The sequence below is a fragment of the Mustela nigripes genome, chromosome 10 (assembly GCF_022355385.1).
Source record: "Mustela nigripes isolate SB6536 chromosome 10, MUSNIG.SB6536, whole genome shotgun sequence".
In the NCBI taxonomy this organism is placed as follows: domain Eukaryota; kingdom Metazoa; phylum Chordata; class Mammalia; order Carnivora; family Mustelidae; genus Mustela; species Mustela nigripes.
Genome location: NC_081566.1, coordinates 11,946,325 through 11,968,610, shown reverse-complemented (window position 1 = coordinate 11,968,610; position 22,286 = coordinate 11,946,325). Strand labels below are relative to the sequence as shown.

The 22,286-nt window shown below is 36.3% G+C and overlaps 1 protein-coding gene across 13 annotated transcripts in view; it reads right to left on the bottom strand.

Annotated features, from left to right (window-relative positions):
• Positions 1–22,286, bottom strand: part of CDC42BPA (CDC42 binding protein kinase alpha) — a 329,012-nt gene that overhangs the window by 53,431 nt on the left and 253,295 nt on the right. For 4 of the 13 annotated variants that reach the window (XM_059412584.1, XM_059412589.1, XM_059412591.1 and 1 more), the window contains 4 exons: positions 17,972–18,077; positions 17,395–17,543; positions 15,761–15,852; positions 13,251–13,327 (listed from right to left, as the gene is read on the bottom strand). In XM_059412584.1, the coding sequence (XP_059268567.1) occupies positions 13,251–13,327; positions 15,761–15,852; positions 17,395–17,543; positions 17,972–18,077 (424 nt within the window). Of the gene's footprint in view, positions 1–5,166; positions 5,206–12,122; positions 12,171–13,250; positions 13,328–15,760; positions 15,853–17,394; positions 17,544–17,971; positions 18,078–22,286 lie in introns of all 13 variants that reach the window. The other 9 variants (XM_059412594.1, XM_059412582.1, XM_059412585.1 and 6 more) reach the window with 4 other exon arrangements.

The window sequence follows — 22,286 nt, the reverse complement described above, 5'->3', positions numbered from 1 at the left end:
TTTTAGTAAAATTTAAGTTTCTGACATATCACACAATGTAGCCTGTAGCCTGAGCAAAAGAGGTAAAAGCACAAGTTTCTGTGCAAAGGATCATGCTGTGAATGAGACTGGACAGTTAATATTGTGGCTTTCTGCCTCCAAGTCCAGTTACTTTAAAGACGCCTCAAAAATGAGAAAGGCAGGAGTACCTGCTGACAATTGAAAGCAGGTCTGCTCTGTGAGCCCCGTGAATATACACGGGCCAGAGGCGAGCACATGGTTTGATTACCTCTTCCTGTGCAGACATTAGAACACGCTGCCTTAAGGCATTTTGTCAGCACGCCCCCTGCTGGGACCTGTACACTACAGAAACCATCTCCCCTAAACATCCACCCACCACCCACTCCCTCCCCATAGCTGGTCCTTCAAACATTCACCATCATGTTTCATAACCCTGTGAAAATTGTGACATGATGACAGTATGATACTGAACAAAGGAAAAAATACACCATCAAAGTTTAATCCTTGGTTACAGAAATTAGTGAGTCTTAAAGAACTCTCGAGGCTTTAAATACATACCTCTTGGCCCTTCTTTAGAATTATTGTCATTTATAAAAAGTCTGTAGCTCCTAACAAGTTTTTAACTCATAAATAAAAAAGAAAACAGAAATGAGCATAAATTTTAAAATGATTTTCTTAGCTGAATGAGGTAAAACTGGTTATTCAAAAGAGGAAACACTTAGATTTAAAAACTATTCCATTACTAACTCTAATAAAACAGAATAATGAAAATTAGCATACCAGCTTTTTGGAACTCTAAGTTCTTAAAATAAATTCCAGAGATTAAACAAAATCAGGTAGTTTTTGTTAAAACAAATTAAAAATTAGTAAAAATATTTTAGTAATATTTTGAGATGGTGTTGAGTATATTTAAAAAGTTGAACTATGCCATTTATAATGATACTGATTTTTTAAAAAACCGTGAATGTTTAAAAGTTTTAAAATTACCACTTTATTTTTCAAAAGTATGTTTCTTAGAAATACAAGGAACAAAGTTTGGTAAAGATGAATAAAACTCATGGCAATAACGTTTTGAATATTAAACTAAAATTTTTTTTTTCTCACATCTTCTAACAGCTATAAGAAGCTACCTGTAGATTAATAGATTTATGTATTTCATTTCCTTTCTGAATTACTGCCAGTGTTAAGGATATCTCAAAAGAGATTTAACAGGAAGAGTAAGAAAAATATAAATATAATACCACTTCCTTATTTTCTATTTTGAAGTGTTAATTACCATCAGCGTGCTTTTTTCAAGCTGTTACAAATTTTATCTATAATCAAATGCTTATTCATATATTTTTAACTAAGGACTTATCCTATCCACTAAAAAGCAATTGATTTTACTGAATTTTCAGAATACTCAATAACTATAAGCCAGACTTTTCAGACAGCCTAAGGTTAATTTGATGATTGGTAATGATTCAGATATAACATGGCAGCAAAGCATCTTATTATTAGCACATCAATTATATTTACCTTCCGAACTTTTACCACCATCCTTCTGAACTTCTATCATGGTTATAATACAATCATTAATAATATACTTAAACCATGGAAGTTAAATTCTTTGTGTTTTGAAAACTGTATAGCACTAAACGTAAGCAATGACTTGAATTAATGAAGCAGGAAAAGCTGACAAACATGATCTACATCTATAGCAGAGATATCACAATTCAGTAATTGCATTTATGATCATAAAAAAATGATAAAAAGGAGAAAATAGTGAAAAACAATACATAGCTAACATTAACTGGACAGTACCTTCTGACAGTATCTGGAGAAGTTCTTGGAAACAAATATTGGGCCAGACAGTGGCTGGCCCACTGAGTACTGAGTACCACTTAACTGAACAGTATAAGCAATCCACTGCAATCGACTGAGAAAAATAAGAATTACATCTTTACCTAAATGTGATTTCCCCCTAGTTTTTGGTTAACTAATTCATTTTCCAAGTAAACCTACTTCAAGGAGTTATTCTGATGAACAGACATTAGAAACATCTACTACACCCCAACATCATTTTTACCAACCACCCTACTCTTTGGGCAAAAAAAAAAAAAAAAAGTATCAGCAGTATTATCCACAATGCAGAACGCTGTCATGTAGAAAGTCCATAATGTTTCTTGAATCTATTTAGAATTTCCCTATTGAGTAATCCACAAAATTTATTTTTAGACTAGTGCAATGAAATAGAATAGTTTCTTTCCCCCAGGATCAGATTGGATTTTTAGGTGAAATCCTCAAATTATGCAGTATGGTTTTCTGATAAATAATAAAAACAACTAAAACAACTCATCTTGAGTTGGGCCTTTTCTACTCCAAAAATAATTACAGATTTGAATATAAGCAAAACATTCTCATAAGAAACCTGGTTTTAAAGTAAAAGATACCAAGATTTGATACAAATTAGATACAGAGTTTTTAAAAAAGCTGACATCTAACGTGTTGTTTTGTATTTGTAAATATAAAATTCTAAGTTAATAGAAAAAATACAATGATCATCAATTATCTTTAGCTTTAGCTAGAAATATTTTGGAAACAAAGTGGCAAGTAGTCCAGTTTTTTTGTACTCAGAAACACTTTATAACCTCAAACTTTAGACTAATATAATTTTTCAGTTAATTGAGCTTATGATAAAAAACAGTATTATGGAAATGCCATATCATGTGGAAAACTGAGAATCTAGTATTTTATTGCCCTAAAGCAAAGAATAAATAAATCACTGGAGGTTACAACTAGCAAGTGCAATCTTGCTAATTACAAATAATATAGACTGTGACTCTTTCTGAAAATTTCTCCTTATTTTCAATATATCGACTTGAAAATCTACTCTGGAAAATTTACAAATGTTCTCAGAAAACAAAAGAAAGTTAAGTTACATGTTAGCTATGTATAATCTCTCTTCCAAATTCCAAAGGAGTAATCTAAAATGAGACATTCAATGTTTCTAACTATTAATGAAAACACTGTGGACCCTTCCATAACCACTTACATTCAGGCATTAATATTAATAACGAATCTTTCTCAGGCTATGCCTAACTGGGTAACACACTTAAAAAGAATGTAAGTATTCAAACTGTAGATGGAAACTCATAGCAGACTAGAAATAAAACACATTGAACCTTGAACAGTGATACCTCACTTGTAGGCCATGTAGGAATCGTAAGAATTTCAAGTTTATAAAAGTATTACCTACTGCATGTCTGAAAGCAGCATATAACATAATTGTATGTCACTGCTGGAGTCAAGGCCACCATTGGGAATGGTAACTGCCTGTGTCCTACAGCCTGCTGCCTCCCAGGACCTGGGACATGCTTCTCTGTGCCTGCTGAAGAGTCAGTGATTTTTCCCTCGGCTCCACCAGAGACATCACCACTCTTCACAGGTGGTTTTTTAATTTGTCAGATACATAACCAATGAGCTTTCCAGCAAGCCGGGAAAACAGGTTATCAAGCCTACCATCTGCATTTAAGAAAAACACATATACGTCAAAAGGCTCTAGTTAAGTGAGGCTTATTCATATCCTACAGAATGGAGATATAGACTGAACAGTATTTCCATCAAAAATTTTTCCTTGTATCAAGATTCACAGAAGTGCTTTGGCAGGCCAAGGCCCCTAGAAGTCTGCAAAGCAGGTGAGATATAACTCTACTTCACCAGAAAAAAGAAAATCTCTCTGAATTATAACCACATTAAAAAGAACTTATTAAAAACTCAGTCAATTCACAGGCTGATGATTTGAACCCTAATATAATTGGGCACACAAAGTTTTGGTCTTCCTTTCTGGAGGTTATAGGGTACACTTAACACATACTCAGAATACAAGTGCCCAATGGTTTTAACTAAATATCTAAGTATCAGAAGAATTAAAAAAAAATCAGTTGAACCAGTAGTCTTAAGAAACGTCATTAATCAATGAGATAGTTCTACTGGTCAAACCACTGGTATCTGACCTGCTTACTCATTATTAAACAGTGGTTTGGAAAAACATGCTAAGTAAGGATTCATCACGTTTACTGGGCATCAATGCACCCGGACATCTGAAAGATAAGAACACCGGAAGCAGTCTGCCTACGGCTTCCCAGGCTCTCTGCAAACCAGAGAATTCCACCATTTAGCACCTTTCCAATAGTGTTGATAGGAATTAACACTATTGATCAAGGTGTTGATCAATAGCAGTGGTTCTGAAACTGACAGGTGAAAGTTCAAAAGCTTGTCTCTATCACAGATGTTTCTTTTTCATGTTACTATTTTATGTTGCTGGTGAAAACCAGAGCTGACAATGTCAGCGAACCCCCTGCTTCTCCACTAGGGGGTGTGTATGTTGTGTATATTGATGTTGGGGTGGATGGATGCTGGGTATGTAAGGAATCTTGCAGGATACAGACAGTGGCTGGCCCCCTTAGTACTGAGAAATACTGGGCCAGCATCAGCATAGGATGTTGCTTATAGCTTGTTATCAATATATACAGTGTCAAAATATCTTTAAAAATCTTGGAAACACCTTAGAGTATAAACGATTTGTTATTAATATTATTGCCTCAAATCTATAAATATATTTAGGGATATTCCTCTGAACCACATCAAATAATCTATCAAAGTTTTCTGCAGAACTGATTTACTAAAAATTATAATCAGTAAGATCTGTAAGTTGCCCCAAATTCTTTTGAATTCTATATAATATGTATCATCAATGTCTTTTTCCCACATAATTAAAATCTGTAGGAAATCTTTACATATCTGCTTATATCAGATTCTTATTTAGAAATTCATTTATACTTTGTAGATGATGAATTTGGAAAGCATATATTAGGATCACTTTTTTCCCCCAGTAAAGATTAAAAAGACATCTTATAATTTTATAGTAGTTTGGCTACTGAAATTTATATGAACATTCCTAAAGCTTTACGGCCAAAGCCAAAAAAAAAAAAAAAAAAAGAAAGAAAAAGAAAAAAGAAAATGCAGAAAGGCAGCGTAGCGATAGCGGGAGCAGCCGCACACAGCATGCAGTAAGGGCGGGAGTCTGCCACGGAGACGTTAGCATGTTCCGCAACCACAGGCACGAAGGGAAGGGGACAGGGTGGAGGGCATGGGGTGGGAACACACAGTGCAGTAGTTTCTTACACGTCTGCCTTTGCTAGCTGGAGTACAGGACGGAGAGCGCTTCAACAAAGAAAGGAGAATACGACACGTTACAAATACTCACACGCGACTCTCAATGGCTGTCACTGTGTTAACAGACAAAGTATATCCACATACACGTAAAGACACAGTTTTTGATAGGCTGAAAGTACGTGTATTTTCGGGAAAAACTGGAGGATAGGACAGTAAAGAAACCGTTGCTCAGACTCGGTCTGCAATGACAGTCAAGCTTTCACAGGACCCTGGGCAAACAGTGACCCACAAAAGAACACTCCATCAAGCGATGGACAGTTCCTTTTCTGCAAAGGTTGGGAGGAACAACTGAAAACGTGAGAACAAAAAGGATCCAAATAATTCGGATTTACTGCCAGATGGCATTTAATAAAATACAGTCTTTTACCTACCAAATTCTTCTGGTTTTCAAAGATGAGGCTTTTAAATGACAAAAGCTAAATTAGGCCTCCAGGACTACTGATGAAGAATTGAAACGAAAAGTTACTTCAACAATACTGTCCAACCTGACGAGACGTTAGGTTCAAGTCAAGAAGGACCTTCACCTTTTGGACATTAAAGATTAAGTAATTAGGAAAAAGCAGCAATAACAGGTAATAACTGTTAGGTAATAACTACTGAAATGTCTCCCAAGTGTCTGGAACTTGGTGATGTGTGAACAGCAGAATTTTATAAATGTAAGCTGGATCTGCCTCTGGCAATTCCCTAGATTCAACAGATCACAACATCTATTGAGGGTTTGCAATAGGTCAGGTTCACAGACTGGTGGGGAAGACACCAGGCCATCAGTGTCACAAACACCGTGACGGAGGTTAGCAGCCAAGTTCTCTGGGAAGCTGAGTGGCGGGGGGCGGGGGGGGGGGGATTTGTAGTGGGGCCTGGAGGAGGGAATTTATAAACTGACCTACAGGGGCTACGGAGCTCAGAGAAAACTGGAAGGATAAGAAACACCCTTCTAGGTGGTCGGTGTCATCTGTACAACTCTGCCAGACTGGTGTGCAGAAACCTTTCTTTCTAGGAGACTGGAATGCGGATGACGTGAATACGTTGTCCCAAAGAGCTAACAGCAAACCAGGGTTAGAAGGCCTACAGGTTCCTAAGGAAGTTTTTGTGTTTTCGTCCAGTCCTTCCTATTGCTTTAAGCAGAACTCCCCTCCCTAACCACAGGCTGCCTGCCTAGCACACACCCGTCTTCCTCAGCTCCTCTTACTCTGCGGGCCATACCAGTCCCTCCACGAGGACCTGCTCAGCCCTCAGTTCTCTCAGAAAGCCTTTCTGCAGCCTTCTAGGCTGGTCAGGGAGCTCTCCTTTACACTCCATGACAGTCTGTACCTCTTATCATCGTGCTTCTCCCAATGGTGTTACAATTATTTATTTATATGTGTGGTTTTTCCATCAGATTCAGATCCTTGAGGATCTGTAACATGCTTATCATAAAGCCTGTAGATGTAAACATCCTTCATAAATACTGAACGAATCCTTCTGACATTCTGTAATACTTTATACCTAATTATTTCTTATGGCATTCGTCGCTTTCTACCCGGTGCAGTCTAACTATGGATTTGTTTTCTAACAGCAAGAGAAGCATTTCTAGGCCTACTTCTATAATGGATTTATCCTAGCAACAACCATTGTGCAAACTACAAAGTGTAGAAAGTGCTGAGATGTCTAAAACAGAGATATCTTTACTTTTTGGGTATCCCTACACTTCTAGACCAGAGTTGGGAGTGTGCTGAAACCATGAAGAGAGGCAGGAGTAGCTCAAAGTAACTATATTGCCACTATGCTAAAAACAAGTCAACATGTCTCTCAAAACCAGCCCTGCATATGAAGGACAACAGTGTCCAGGCTGGCACTATATAAAGCTAATAATGGTATGAAATTACCATAGGAATAATGTTCTTCCTTAAAGGGTCTACCTGGAAGTCAGACAGCGATATTTAGATTTTCAATAGAGAAGGGGAAATTAGACTATTTCCTGATAATACAATGGGAGGAACACACACTACACACACTTTCTCTTATACACACTCTCACAAGCACAGTTATCTACTAACAGTGAAACTGGTCTTCCAGCATATGCTAGAAAGCAGTATGCTGTCTTTGTTTACCATTGAAACTGTGCATTTTATATCTGGTGTAAAACTGCCGCTATACATTTCTGGTTGATTATGGAAGTAAGCACATAAGCAGAAACCAAAAGAAGTAATTTATCTTAAATAATCTGGCAAATAGATTTTAAGATTCATTTAATGAATTCCAAAGGTCTTATAAAGAAGAGTAAAAGACTAGGTAGTCATGGTTCTTTCTCTCTAGATTATCTAAATATGTTAAGATATATAATAACAATAAAAAACATATTGTATCTACAAAATAATATAAAATGTTGCCTAAATTAGGGAAGGACTGCATATTACAATCTTCTGAAATGGAAGAGTTTAAGTTTGGGTTGTATTTAATATGTGGATGGAAGATTAAAAAAAAAAAAAAAAAAAGAACTGAAACAGGAAATATCAGGGGGCGCCTGGGTGGTTCAGTCAGATAAGTGTATGGCTTCAGCTCAGGTCATGATCCCAAGGTGCGGGAATCAAGCCCCTCATTGGACTCTTGGTCTGAGGGAGTCTGTTTCTCCTTCTCCCTCTGCCTGCCCCTTCCTTGTATGCTCTGTCAAATGAATAAATAAAATCTTAAAAAAAAAAAAAAAAGGAAAGAGGAAATATCAGGAATGCCACAATTTCTCACAAGGATCTAGGCCTGGTCTGGGTCACAGGATTAAAAGATCTTCATAATGTGTATTTTAAAATTCTATCTTCCATTGATTCTCCCATCTGATCAACTTTCCCCGGATATAGCTACAGAATGCTGTCAAACCTCAGATTTCTGTGATGGCTTATGATAGATTATTAAAGAAGCTGGGCGGGGGGTTGGGGGTGGGGATGATGCTAAAAGCGAGAGATGAGAGAAGGAAGTTAGGAGCCAGGAATGAAATTAAATATTTTAGGACACGTTGGCAAGATTTTATTATGGAGCCAAACAAGGAGTAGAACTTGACCTGCCAATACTCTCAGATACTTACTTCTTGTCATATGCCAGGATATAAGAGAACAGGGTTAGGAGGACCAGACAGTTGGGACTATTGGGACTAACTCTATTCCTTCATGTCTGAACTTCTCATTCTACACCTTTAATTCCTTGGTTTACTCTTTCCTCAGTACAGCAGAGTGAGACGGTCTCCAGAAAGCGAGATGGCATATTCTCATTTGCCAGGTGAGAGGGCACTTCCCATTTTTTGTGAATTTGGCCCATATGAGCAGAGCGGAGAATTATAATTTAAATAAAACTCCAAACATACCTGGCATAGATTTAATAAATGACAATACGTTTACCAAATATAAAGAACAGGTAGTTCACTTATAGGACTATAATTAGTATGACCTTTAATACAGTCAAGCCAAGTATTTTGGGGGTTCAACCAAAAAGAAGAAAATGAACAGAACAGGATGGAAAGTTTGCAAGCTGGTCTGATCATCCCTGGACTTCCGGCCACTGCGATGCACGGAACAGATGGGGAAGAGCCTAAGATGCTGACTCCGCCTGCCCCTCACCCTGTTTGGGGGTGGCCTAACATGGGGTCACCTCCTCCCACCAGGTAGCCTAGGACTGGGTGTATGGGGCTTCAAGAAAAGACAAGGTCAAGAGGAAATGATTTCCACAGCAGAAGGACCCTGGAGTCCATTTCACTGCCATCACTGGTATCTCACAGCACTGGGGAATGCCTGATCCAAAACATAAAGTGGTCAGACTGACGTCAGTTTACCATGAAATAACCACCCCCCCATCTGCCCTAAACAATGTCATCCATAATCCTGTTGTGAACCCTTCTCTATTCCTACAAAGATAGAATCCTAAAGCTTTACTAATGGGGGAGTAAATAATCCACTACTGGGAGAATGCTGTGACCAACTACAGGTACAAGCACTGGACTGAATATTTTCTGTGGTTCTTTTCTCTGTCAGAAGCCTATGATTCTACATGGAGAAAAGCCCAGCTACCCAAGTTGTCCTGAATTACAGAAGCAAGGTGCTGAGACCATCTTCTGCTTCACCTGAGTCGGGGGTGTGGGGCGGGGGGAGGACCTGGGTCACATACATTGCTCTCCTGTCAAGGCTGCTTTTGCTGGAAACTTGACTCACGTGTCTAAACCACGTGACTTAACAGGAAAGCCTACGGCTCCAAATGTGTTCCTATATTGCTAGAAATTCTGGCATTCACTTAAATTTTGAACTAACAAGCAAACACACTGAAGAAAAACTGGAGGTGGGAGAGTGATTCTGGGTACTATTTCATGTAAAAAGAATTATTGTGTAATAGACCCATAAAGAGGTTTAAGGAAAAAAGTAAAGCATCATTTTGGAGGAGGGGATGTGCTGGTGGTACGGTTCTAGACAATCAGAGGGCAGTATGAGGTCACTAGGCCACAGGGAGCAGATGGGCAAGATCTATGGTGTATGGACACCAAAGAACGTTTCATTTCTGCAATCTGGCTGAATTCCGGCTTTACCCCTTACTAAACCTACAAGTTCCTACTGCAATTCAAATTCTAGGTCTTCAATGTCATCTATTTCTCGGAAATAGAAATCAGAAAGAATGACCAGAGGATGCGTTGTATGCATTAGTTAAGGGTTACAATCCACTTACTATGGGGGTAGAGGGCCGTCTTGCTCAACACTCTTAACTAGTTTTGGCGCAAAGAACAATCAAGGTTGATTCTATTCCTTAAGCTTCCAAGTGCCGAAGAGAAAGGAAGTACCAGAAGTGGGGTTTCACACTAAGCATCCCGAATACCGAACGCAAGCATGCTGAGGATCAAATCTCATTTTTCAAAACATCACTCTACTCCAGCTTTGAGAATGAAATGAATAATAACTCTGGGAAGAGCAGTCATAATCATCAACTATAAACAGAGGTTTATGCTGTAAAATACGAAGAATACAAGCAATTTTTTTTTTTAAATGGGAGTTTACTCTGGCCTTCTCCCTGACATGCAAGCCTCACTGTGCAGCGACCCTGTGGCTGGATGAGCGCGGAGAACACTGACTCAAACTGGTATGGGGTGGAAGGCAAGCAGAAGGCCAAGGAAACATTTAAGCCACATTGGATTCCTGGACAAGAAAGAAAGCTAAAGGGAATGCAGGAAGAGAGGTGAACGGCCTATTACGAATAACTAAACAATAACCAGTGTTACTGAGGGCTCTACACACCTGTTTCTTTAAATTCGCACACAACCTCTGGGGCAGTACCACCGTTACTATTATCCTCGCTCTTCTGATGAGCAAACTGGCGCTCACCTAATGGAAAGGTTAGGGAACTCGCTCCCAACCATACACTCAGAAAGTGGTCGAGGCAGCATCTGAGTCCCCTTACGCACTTAACCAATAAACTGGAAGAAGAGAACTCAGGAAGCAAATGAAGGAAAAGCCAGGCTTTTTAAGAGCTAAAGCCTGATTCATAAAGATTCAGCATGTGTCAACTCAACTCCTTTTCCCTTTACAACAGGAGTTCCTTTGTGCTGGTTTGAAACCCAGTGTTACACGTGAACTGCACTGAGGCTGAGTGCTAGTGGGTGAAGGACAAGAAAGCCTTCTCCTGGATAAAACTGAAGGCCGGAGGCTTCTTCACTACAGATAGCGGCCAATGGAGCAGAGACAAGGCCGGCGAGGTTCTACATTCATTGTTTTATGGGAGAAAACAGAATGCAGAGAAGAGTTTGTTAGAAAAAAAATGGAATGTTTTCTATCTAGTGGAAGGAAGTTAAAATCATTTATTCGAACTTCCTTCCCATTCTCTCTCAAGTGAAAGATGTTTCTATGGACATGCGATATTGAATATTTTAGTACAGTGAGACATACAGTAGATTATAACATGAAATACGATTATACCTTAAGACAATCCTTTTTATTGCACTGTAGAATTAACTAGAACAACTCTCTCAAGAATAATGAAATAGCTTCCATGTAGGATGGAAAGGAGTACACTTGGGTATAATATTTCAAAGAGAAAAAAAATCACTTAAAAGTTTTTTAAAAAAATCTAGATCAAGAGTTTTCTTAAGTGGACAATTATACAAAATACTTTTCTGAATGTAAGAATTATGTTTAGCAAAACACAAAGAATCAGACATATAAAAATTTCCTGGTTGAAAAACTGTGTAGAACATTTGCATTTGAACCCATTTTATTTTCCAGTTTCTAGAAAGGTTATATGTTTGACACGACAAGGATTTTGAATGTGGAATCTAATGAGGAATAGAGAGAATGTGTACATTTGGTATTTCAGTAAACAGAATGAGTAATATACATTAGGGACTTCTAAATTATCAAATGGATATTATTAATTTAGGAGAGAAAATGGTAGTGTAGTCAATTTATAGTGCATGTAGCACATATGTTAACGCAATCATTTCCACATTTTAAGTGAAATTGTCAGTATTAAAAACTGATTTGTACTCAGATATTATGATTTGATTTTACCACCAGAAGTTTACTTTAAACAGAGAAAAATGGCAAAGTGCCAAAAAGGGGAATGTGAACTAGAAGTCACCATGAAATATAAAAATGAGCATTTTTATAAACATATGTATATAGTTATAATAATCAAATAAGCCTTCCAGTCTTCAGAATTGTTACAAAGAAAAGAAATCAAGATTCTCTGATGGCCAAAGCATTTTTCAAAGTACATTTTCACTTTCTGATGTTTAATAAACTCTTCATTATATTTCAGATAAGAAAGAAGCAAATTTTGTCTCACAAATAAATTACCAGGTATGATATTTCTAAAACTGACTGCATTACTAGGCAAAATTCTTCAATTCAATTCACTGATGTCTTTTACTGAAGGATGCATTGGTTTGAAAATCAAAGACTTACGTCATCCAAAAAATCAATCAGTGAAGATGAGGAAGAAGAAAAGGAATCCTATTTAACGAATACAGCAATAAAAAATAGAAAATATGGATGAAGCAATTTAATAAGAACAAATAATAAATCAAAAATTTTGTAAAACAATTGAAAGGCAAATGACATTAATTCAAATAAATAAATGAGAAAAGCAGTCATTGGCATTGTTTGTCTAGAAACTTAGAAATCCATTAATTACTTTTAAAAGTGTGGTTCTTTTTCCTTTTCCCAAAGGAATGAAATATAATGCATACATTGTGCCCAAAATATAGTAAGATGAAGCGCATGGCAAATCATTAATACTCAAATTAAACGAAGCACTTTAGAAGGGTAATAATTACAAGTGAGTAGCAGAATCTCTTGGCCTCTAGCTGTTCCCACTGGCATGGAACCTCTCTGAGAACAGGACTTAGTGAATTTGGTCACTATTCTATCTCCATCCAGCACCTAGAACAGTGCTCTGCATAGAGACTTGTGATTATTTAACAAAGATATAATCACTAACTTGAATTTTCTGAGACAAAAATATACTTTATATCAGAAAATTGTTTTTTTTTTCCTTAAAGCATTTAAGCCCCAAAGAAGGACAGTCATAGAGTCACTATTTCGTTTATTATGGGATATACTGCCTAATACACTCTATGTAATACTTTTAACAAAAAGTATTCCTATTGTAAACTTCTAAAATAATTGAAAGGATTTGGAGCTAGACCCAGCACTGCTCTATTGTGAGATTTGACCTTTTTCACTTTTTTTTTGTTGTTTTTTTTAAATTGCGGCTCTATGCTTAGGACAAAAAAGAAAAGTGTCAAAATTATTTCAAGTGTTTGGATTTGTTCTGCCAGCACTCAGGGGAAGAGATGAAATTTCTTTTAAATGTTATAACTCTCATATTTAGATCTTTCTTAAATTTTTCTTAAATACAAAGGTGATTATAGTTTCTATTAAGAATGCAGAACATACTCTTTTCCTAACACGTTTAGATTCTAGGTCCTTTCATGTGGGAGGCAATAAAACAGTTTCATTGAGAATGAATTTCAAATCACAAAGTGAATTTTAAATGGACCGCAGGGAATACTTGAAAAGCTTAATACTTACTTCAAATTGATCCAGAGCATCGGTAGGCGTATTCAAAAATGCCAAGAAAGAATGCTGTGAGTCTTGGTGCTCTATACCTAGAAGACAGCAGCAACTTTTTTTAAAACTAGAACAGTTTAAACTAATTCTAATGGATAACCTTTCCTGTCTGAGTCTATTAAGAGCTGTTCACAAGCTACCATATTTTAAAGTTGATCAATACTATTAACTCTACATGTTTAATAAACTATATTACTGTTTCTTGGAATACCACTTAACAGTTATATCAGTCTCCAGGACATATTTGTTTCCTGACTTGAGGTATTGAATTTCTTTCTTTTCCCATATAGCACATCATAAGAAACACAGTAAATCCTGGTAGACTTGGGAGAATTTTAAAAACATGGTTATGTCTGATTTTTCTCAGCTAATTTTATCACCAAATAAGGTTTCTGTTTTGAAAATCTCTTAGCAAACATATAGTATGCACTAATATAAATAATCTCTTATAATAATGTAGTGATAAAACAAATGTATTTAGTTATGAAAAAACATTTGTCAAGGCCTCAGTTTGATTTCAGGTATTGTTTTATTGATAGAATAAATCACTCATACCCTAGTTTTTCTCACGTAAAGTTTTAAAAGTTGATGCCTATTTGCTGGTTATGGTATTAACTTCAAATGCATAATTTCCAAAATAATTCTTAAAATACGTATATAATGATAAATACTAACGAGGAAAAAGCAGAAACAACCAAGCACCCATTTCTGATTCCATATCCTTAGGAAGTGACATCAACTAATTTGTGTGGCTTTCATACTACTCTCTAATAACAAACATCACAGATGCCAGATGAGGCACTATGTTCAGAAATTCATCCAGTCAATAAATATTTACTGAGAGCCTATTATGTGCCTAAACCTTGTCTAGATACCGGGATATATTAGTAAACATAGCAGAAAAAAATATCCTTGCCTTCATTATATAAATATGATATTATATTTAAATAGTATAGTATATTATGTTACAACATAAAGTAAAATTTTATTATTCTACAATGTTCTAAATCCAAATAAAAGTTATAGGTTAACATGCTTTCATAAAGCAATATGATTAACTTATTTCTTCTGCAAGTTTAGATCTATTCTAAAAATGATGCAGTCAGTGTTAGTCACACTCTGCACTGGTCTCTCTTCTGTATAAACTGCCTTTAGGGCTACAGGTCCTCCAGGTCTTACATATTCTTTTTCCTCTACACCTTAAATAATGCAGCTCCCTTCCACTCTTCATGTTTGAAAACTCCGCTTGATTCTCAATTTAATGTGAAGCCTTGTGCTCAGTGTGAGTTCCTAATTCACTTCTGCTGGGTTCCTTCCTTTCCTGTTCACTAGGAAATTCAACAGACAAAAATTTTTTGAACATCTACTACTTTTAAGGGTTTTTCATGTCAACTGGTTTATGTGATACCCTCTCTTTCCCCCACAATTTTATTTTTTCTCCACAATTTTTAAAAGCAGATACAGAGACCCAACAAGCTAGACATCACTGTGTCACAGGTCTGAGAAATAGGGGAACCACATAATGTATGCATAACGTAAAGCCATTAATTAGTTCACTATTCACTCAGGAATACTGACTTTGCCAGGACAATGAATTTCTTTCTTTCTTTCCTGTTTTTTTTTTTTAAAAGTAGGTTCCATGTCCAGCATGGAGCCCAATGCAGGGCTTGAACTCACGACCTGAGATCAAGAGTAAGATGCTCAACAGACTGAGCCATCCAGGCACCCCAGGTTAATGAATTTCTAGTAACTGCATATGAGAGATCCCTTCATTGAGAAAACAACATTCTGAATTTCTTTTTATTAAATCCTCATGTTCTTAATGCCCACATTATGGAAAGGAAGTTTAGGAAGTTCCTGCAATAGCCGCCACGCACTTTGAGTTACTTTTCACGTTGATGGAAACATGTGCAGGTAATGCTTTCAAGAAAATGGGAATAAATCCTGAGAAATCCCGCAAGGCAGGCGGTTTAAGAATCAAACGTGGAAGAAAACAATGAAGTGCCAAAACAGTTCGTCACTGTATTGCCTTCTAACACAGAATTAGATTAATCTTTAGTTACTTCATACATTGTTTTCTCAACTACCGTGGAATTGAATCCTACCTACACCATTTGAAAAAGAGTATAAAGTATAAAAAAATAGTTTTTTTTTTCCAACCACAAATATCTTATTTGTGAAATTATCCACGGCACTGAAAAAAACAAAACAAAACAAAACAGTCCAATTTATGGCAAAGTAAGTTTTTCTGTTACTATCAAATCTTTAAGCCAGGTATATTAAGTACAACAGAAGGACTCTGAGACCAGTCTAGCAAGAGTGAGTGTCACATACGCATACACATATCCATCAGTGAGTACCAGCGTGGTTAGTGTGAACAATTCTCCGACCTCCATGTACGCAGATGCTCGGGTAATAAAATACATTCACAACAGAATAAGCCCTGATTGATGCAAAACACATTCTCATACCCTTTTCAGATCTAAGCTCTTCAGTGTCCTTTATCAGTTGTTCGATTTCTGAGAGTAGCTCCAAGTTCTTCTTCTCTGAATCTTTTAGTTTACTTCAGTAAGGGAAAAAAAGGAAAAATGTCATTATTTTTACTGCTGGTTAGTGAGCCATCCTACAGTATTTAGTCAGAGCTTCCTGGTTTAGTCAGTCCCATCAAGTCAGGGAAGTCAAGCCACCACAGGAAAGACAAGTCCTGCTGGTCACCTACTGCTGCACAAACCAATTTCTACTATAACACAGCCAGACTCATTCATTCACAGATTGTCTTTGGCTGCTTTTGTACAACAGCTCAGTTGAGTGGGCAGAGACAATATGGCCCGCAAAGCTGAAAATATTTAGTATCTGGCCTTTTATAGAAAAAGATGCTGACTCGGAGCTAAATGATTTGAGTTTAAAATGTCATAAAATCAGAGGTTAAATTAAGGATTTTGTTAGACTCTTCCACAGAGAACCATGAAAGTGGACCATTTTTATGAGTACATATGTAGTTTCCAGTTTTATTCACAGTCTGGTTTATGAGCAAATGTGCAAACACCTATGTCCCAGGCACGGGAAGGCAGCTCACACTTGTTCTAACTGCAACACAGAATGACATTCAGCAGCTCTTTGTGCTAGGATCGATTCACATTCTCCAGGAAACATTCTCTTGCATTTTCAATGTCATCTTAGCACATTTAAGCAAAACATATTTAGTTTATGTCTGGATTATTTGTAACAAGAGTTTATAATTCAGTGGGGTGCCAGACAGCTGACCTTTAATTGGATTCAAAACATTAATGATTACAGTTTAAGGACTAAGGCTTCACACCATTACAAACGGAATTTATGGGACTATATTTCTTTTCACAATGAATGCCTCTGGAACTCTGCTATTCCAGCACCAAATGGCTTTTTCTATTTATATGTTGATTTGTAACACAAACTTTCTACTGTTTCTCTATATCACCAATACGGACTTATTCTTGAACCATGGGTACAATTAAGATTTTCATTTTATCATTTATTTATTCAGAGTATAATTTGCTCTACTGTTGTAATGAGGCTTGAAGGAATGGCATTATCTAGGATTATCTCAGACTGTGGAGGAATATACTTTTTCATAAAGCATAAATGAATAGGAAGAAATAATTAGAATTTGTTATACTATTATGAAATTTATTATCAAGAAAACCTCCTTTGTAAAAGATCTATGGTAGAGGCCAGAATCCCCAGATGACTGTATTTTGCCAGGAATATATGTTGCTTTTTTATACAAATATGACACTCTTGTAAAGGAGAGAATTTTGAATTTAATGGAAGAGAATTTGAGAGTCAACTAAATTTTACCAATAAGGGGAAAAATAAATAATAAAATACTAATTAGCACTATTAATTCCACTTTATTGACAAGTCAGAGGAAAACAAAGTTATATTAAAATCCTGTATCTGCAAATAAGGTTTGAAAACATCTATTCATTTTCAAATGTTCATATATTTTTCTGGATATTACTTAAAAGAAAAAAGCGATACATATGAAATAAATAAGTAACTTCTCCCCAAATACTTTTTGACCACCTTAGAAATTATTCTAGTAGACTCTATCATTCAACCTTACCATTCTGTGATGATGTTAGCTGCTTTAACTTTATTCAGCTCTTCTTGGATGGCCTGTTTAGCTCTTATTTCCGCATCCAGAGCTGACTGCAACTCCAGTCTAGCTGACATATCCAATTTTGCAAAACGACGCATTTTCCAGGGCATATCCTACCAAATAATATAACTGTTGTTAGCCCCATCTTATTTTTTCCTTAATGTTTAAATTCACTAATGCAAGTAAATTTAGAAACTACTTAAAAGCACTACTTTCTCTGATCACAGAACAGATCTGAAACACTGCTTGTGAAAATATATTATTTTTCTCTAAATTCAGAAATAATTGTAGACCCACACATAAAGGAGTTTATTTTTTCATAATTATTATCAATAACGGCTACTATACAAGTTACAGTTAAGCATTGATGTGTTATGACTTCCTCATCTGGCAAACACTTGGACTAAGTGAATTCTCATGAAAAACCTTCCAGGGAACTAAACCCTAGACAAACTGATAAAAGTGTTCCAATTTATTATAGTGTGTTGAGCCTCCCTACCCACCCCTTAGGGTAATTCTCCAGGCAAAAGGCAGAACTTACTGTTGCTCGAGCACCTAAGCTGGAATTTCTTAAAGCTTCCAACTCTTCAGTCATTTTAGAAGCTAAGGCCTGGAGATACCCTCGTGCATCCTTTTCATCACTGACCCTGGAATACATACACATATAGATAAAGGACAAAAATAACACAAACAGAAAAAACTTAGTGAGAAATACAGTGTTTTTAAAGCCTCATAGAAGAAATAACTGAAATGCCTTCTTTCAAAATGTCTACCACAGCACTACTGCCTGACAAGGGGGAAGAGGTTTACTAAACTGTTTCAGTTATCTAAGAATTAAAGCTGGCCATGTTAAGGAAAGTTCAAATGACTTATACCTGATAAATTAGTGAAATTTCACCCTTGAACCAAAGAATACTCTTTTAATCTAATATTAAAAACACACATATATACATGATTTCTAAAGAATATTAAGATTTCTCATTAATTGGGTCCTGCCATTTTATCTTATGAAAACAAAACTCATCATTTTAAAAACTAAAGTACCCTGTATTTAGAACGTTTAAAGTAAAATATTCTGCAAAAATCAGGGTTGTACTGCAATAAAGCTCCTCTGTTTTCTAAAATGGTCAATAAAATACCAACCAAAAGATTAAAGCTTACTGAAACTCGTAACTGTCTTACAACTATCTTGCTGATGCAACTATTATGATTCTAGACAGAAGTATTTTCAATCTATATTCAATGACATTCTACATTTCAGAATTTATCAAGAGTAAGTTTGTATTTTATTACATCTCCTTCAAAACAAGGGCAAGACAAGGATAAGGACTGCCAGCATATGAAAATCTATAAAAGAAGGTCCTAGCCTAAAGAAGAATGAAAACAATTAGTATATAGTAAGCTGTAATTGGCACAAAGAAAAAAAGAGGAGCTGAAGTCTGCAGTGCTTAGAAGTGTATTCTAATACACTCTGGGAACACTATTTGCCTTTGGGAAGGCTGGTGGTTCTCATGAATACAATTGAGGCCACTGACTAGTAATGAGGAAAATATATTTCAGGTATATCCATAAGTATCTGATGCAAACAGCAGACAAACTGAAATCCTGAACTTGGCTTTAACATCTTTTAGAATTTCAACTCCTGAGGAGTCAAATTTATATATCTCTATTCATATATCTTAAAAAGAGGCCCTTTAAAAGGGATTTGGTTCTCTTTTCTCTTAGATGGGAAGGTGTACTGGAGGACAAGCAAAAGAATCTAACAATAGAAGTGATACAATCATTGTAAAAAGCTGCCCAGCCTAGTTTGTTACATATCTTTAGGCTCTCTATACATGTATATATTTTCATGGCATTTTAAAGGAAAATGATTTTAGAAAATATTGTTTGTGTAGTGGGAGGCAGTTTCCTTTAAAATTCCTTAACTTTGGTTATCACAAATGACCATGACCTTTTGATTTAATCATCCGATCTACAGTATAAAGAATAAGTGGAGATGAAGGAAGATTACCTTTTATAGAGTACCGAGAAAGACACTTAAGAAAACTGTATTATCATTGAAAGGGCCAGGCTAATCGGCCCAACCAGCATCGCTTTAGCGCCCTACCACGGCCATGTTGGCTTATGCATCTTCCAGCAGGCTTCCTTAACTCCGGAAATTGGTGACTTCTTGTACATGCCTGTCATGCTGTTTAATGTTTCAAATAAAAACCAATCTCTTGTAATTTTGTTTTTATTTGCATGCTGAATACCTTCACATTCCCTGACCCATGTGGTCTCCCCACTAAGTCTCAAGTTTTTATTAAAGCTGTATCTATGTTCTTGGCTACAGAAAATAAATGAATGCTACCTACAAAGTGGAGATAATGATCCTACTTCTGAAGACTGTTGTAATAACTGAATGAGAATCCCCTATATTTTCAGCCCAATGCCTGGAACATACTATGTTGTAATCAGTACAAGCTATGATTATCCATAAATGAAGATTAATGAATGAGGAACAGTTCAAATAATGTGAGGGAATTTAAATAAATGGAATTAAAGTGTTATTATTGATATCTGACCCTTTGCTGATTATGAATACACCTTCCGAGCTGCCCTCTACCTTCTATATGCTGCCCTTACCATATTATCGTTTTGTCTTTCCTCCTTAAAAAGTTCTCAACAACTTCAGTGGCTTTATTGACTAGGGATTAAATCCCCAAATTTATATGCTTTACCCACAATCTTTCTGTACTCTCTTCAAAAGTGCAGTTCTGTACTGAGGAGTCTTAAAGATAAGCCCTGACTCTCCAACAAGCAAAATAACACAAACAAAATTGATTTTGTCTTCTCCAAAGTTGGCTCCATCTCTGACTTTCCTACTTCAGTGATACCATCTTCTTCTTCTTCTTCTTCTTTTTTTTTTTTTTTAAAGATTTTTATTTATTTATTTGACAAACAGATTACAAGTAGGCAGAGAGGCAGGCAGAGAGAGAGAGAGAAAGAGAGAGAGGAGGAAACAGGCCACCTGCTGAGCAGAGAGCCCGATGCGGGATTTGATCCCAGGACCCTGAGATCATGACCCAATCCGAAGGCAGAGGCTTAACCCACTGAGCCACCCAGGTGCCCCGATACCATCATCTTCTTAATCTAACTCAGAATTTCAGAAATACGAATTCTTCCTCATCTCCTGATCTTCCTTCATAATTAAGTCCTATAAATTCTTCTCCCGCAAGTTCTTTTCTATTTATTCAGTTTTCACCAAACTTCCCTCCATGTCACCCTGAACAAACACCACTGTAAGAGTTGTCTTCCTAATGCAACATCTAATCAATGCCAGTATCCTTTACAAAAACCCTCTTATTCTTATAAGTTCAAATTCTTACCCATTATTCATAACTATAAAGTAGTAACTTCACTCACCATCATATTTTCTACTATTTTATATGAAAACACTCAGTCAACCTACATATAGGACCTGTTATTAACCTCAGGGTTTTCAGAAAATTCATTATAGGTTCAAATGATTATCCCCAACTTTCTCAAGCACCCAGTCTGAGGTAACTCTACTCCATGCTCCCATAGGAAAATCAGTACTGTGTAATACACGGGGTAACTTACATATAAGTCTCAAAACTAATCTCTAGATCTGGTCACATTAGTTTTTAAACTTTTCAGTGTTATGTTATAAGCTGCTTGAAGGCAGAGTACTAAATTTTATAGGCTATCCTACCTTCTATCGTACTGAAAAGTGCATTAGCTTGTTTTGTGGCCTAATATGTGATCTATACTGGAGAATGTCCATGTGCACTTGAAAAGAATGTATATTCTGCTGTTTCATGATGGAAGGTTCTGAGTATATTTGTTATGTCCCTCTGGTCCAGTGTGTCATTCAAAGACACTGTTTGCTTGTTGATGTTGTTTTGATCATCTGTCCACTGATGTAAGTGGAGTGTTAAAATCCCTTACTGTTATTATATTACTATTGATTAGTTTATGTTTCCTATGGTTTTATGTATTTGGGCACTTCTATGTCTGGTGCATATTTATGACAGTTACATGTTCCTGTTGTATTAACCCTTTTCTTATGACACAGTACCCTTATCTGTCTGTTATAGTCTTTGTTTTAAAGTCTACTTTGTCCAACAGAAGTATTGCTACTCTGGCCTCTTTTGACATCCATTTGCATGATAAATGGTTCTCCATCCCCTGCAGGTGTCTTTAGGTCTAAAGTAAGTCTCTTATAGGCAGCATATAGATGGACCTTGTTTATTTATCCATTCTGTCACACTATGCCTTTTTATTGGAGCATTTAGTCCATTTATAACCAATGTAGTTATTGATAGATATGTATTTATTGCCATTTTGTTATTGTTTTGTGGTTGTTTCTGAAATTTTTTCTGATCCTTTATTGTCTTTCTCTTTCATGGTTAGCTCATTTTCTGTGGTGATAAATTTGGATTTATTTCTCTATTTTTTGCATGTTTATTAGTGGTTTTTGATACATGAGGTTTTATATAACCTCTTCTGCATACAGCAGTCTATATTAAGTTGACAGCTGTTTAAAAGTTTGAATCCATTCTTTTCTCTTCTTCTCCCCTTGTTTTGGTATATGCTATTATATTTCGTATCCTCTTTTATAAGTTCTTTGACTTTTTTTTTTATAACACTACTCATTTTTTACTGCTTTTCTGCTTCCTATCTTCATATTGTCACTTCCAGTATCTCCTTTCCACTGAAAGTCTCCTTTTTTTTTTTTTTTTAAAGATTTTATTTATTTATCAGAGAGAGAGAGGGGGAGAGAGCGAGCACAGGCAGACAGAATGGCAGGCAGAGGCAGAGGGAGAAGCAGGCTCCCTGCTGAGCAAGGGGCC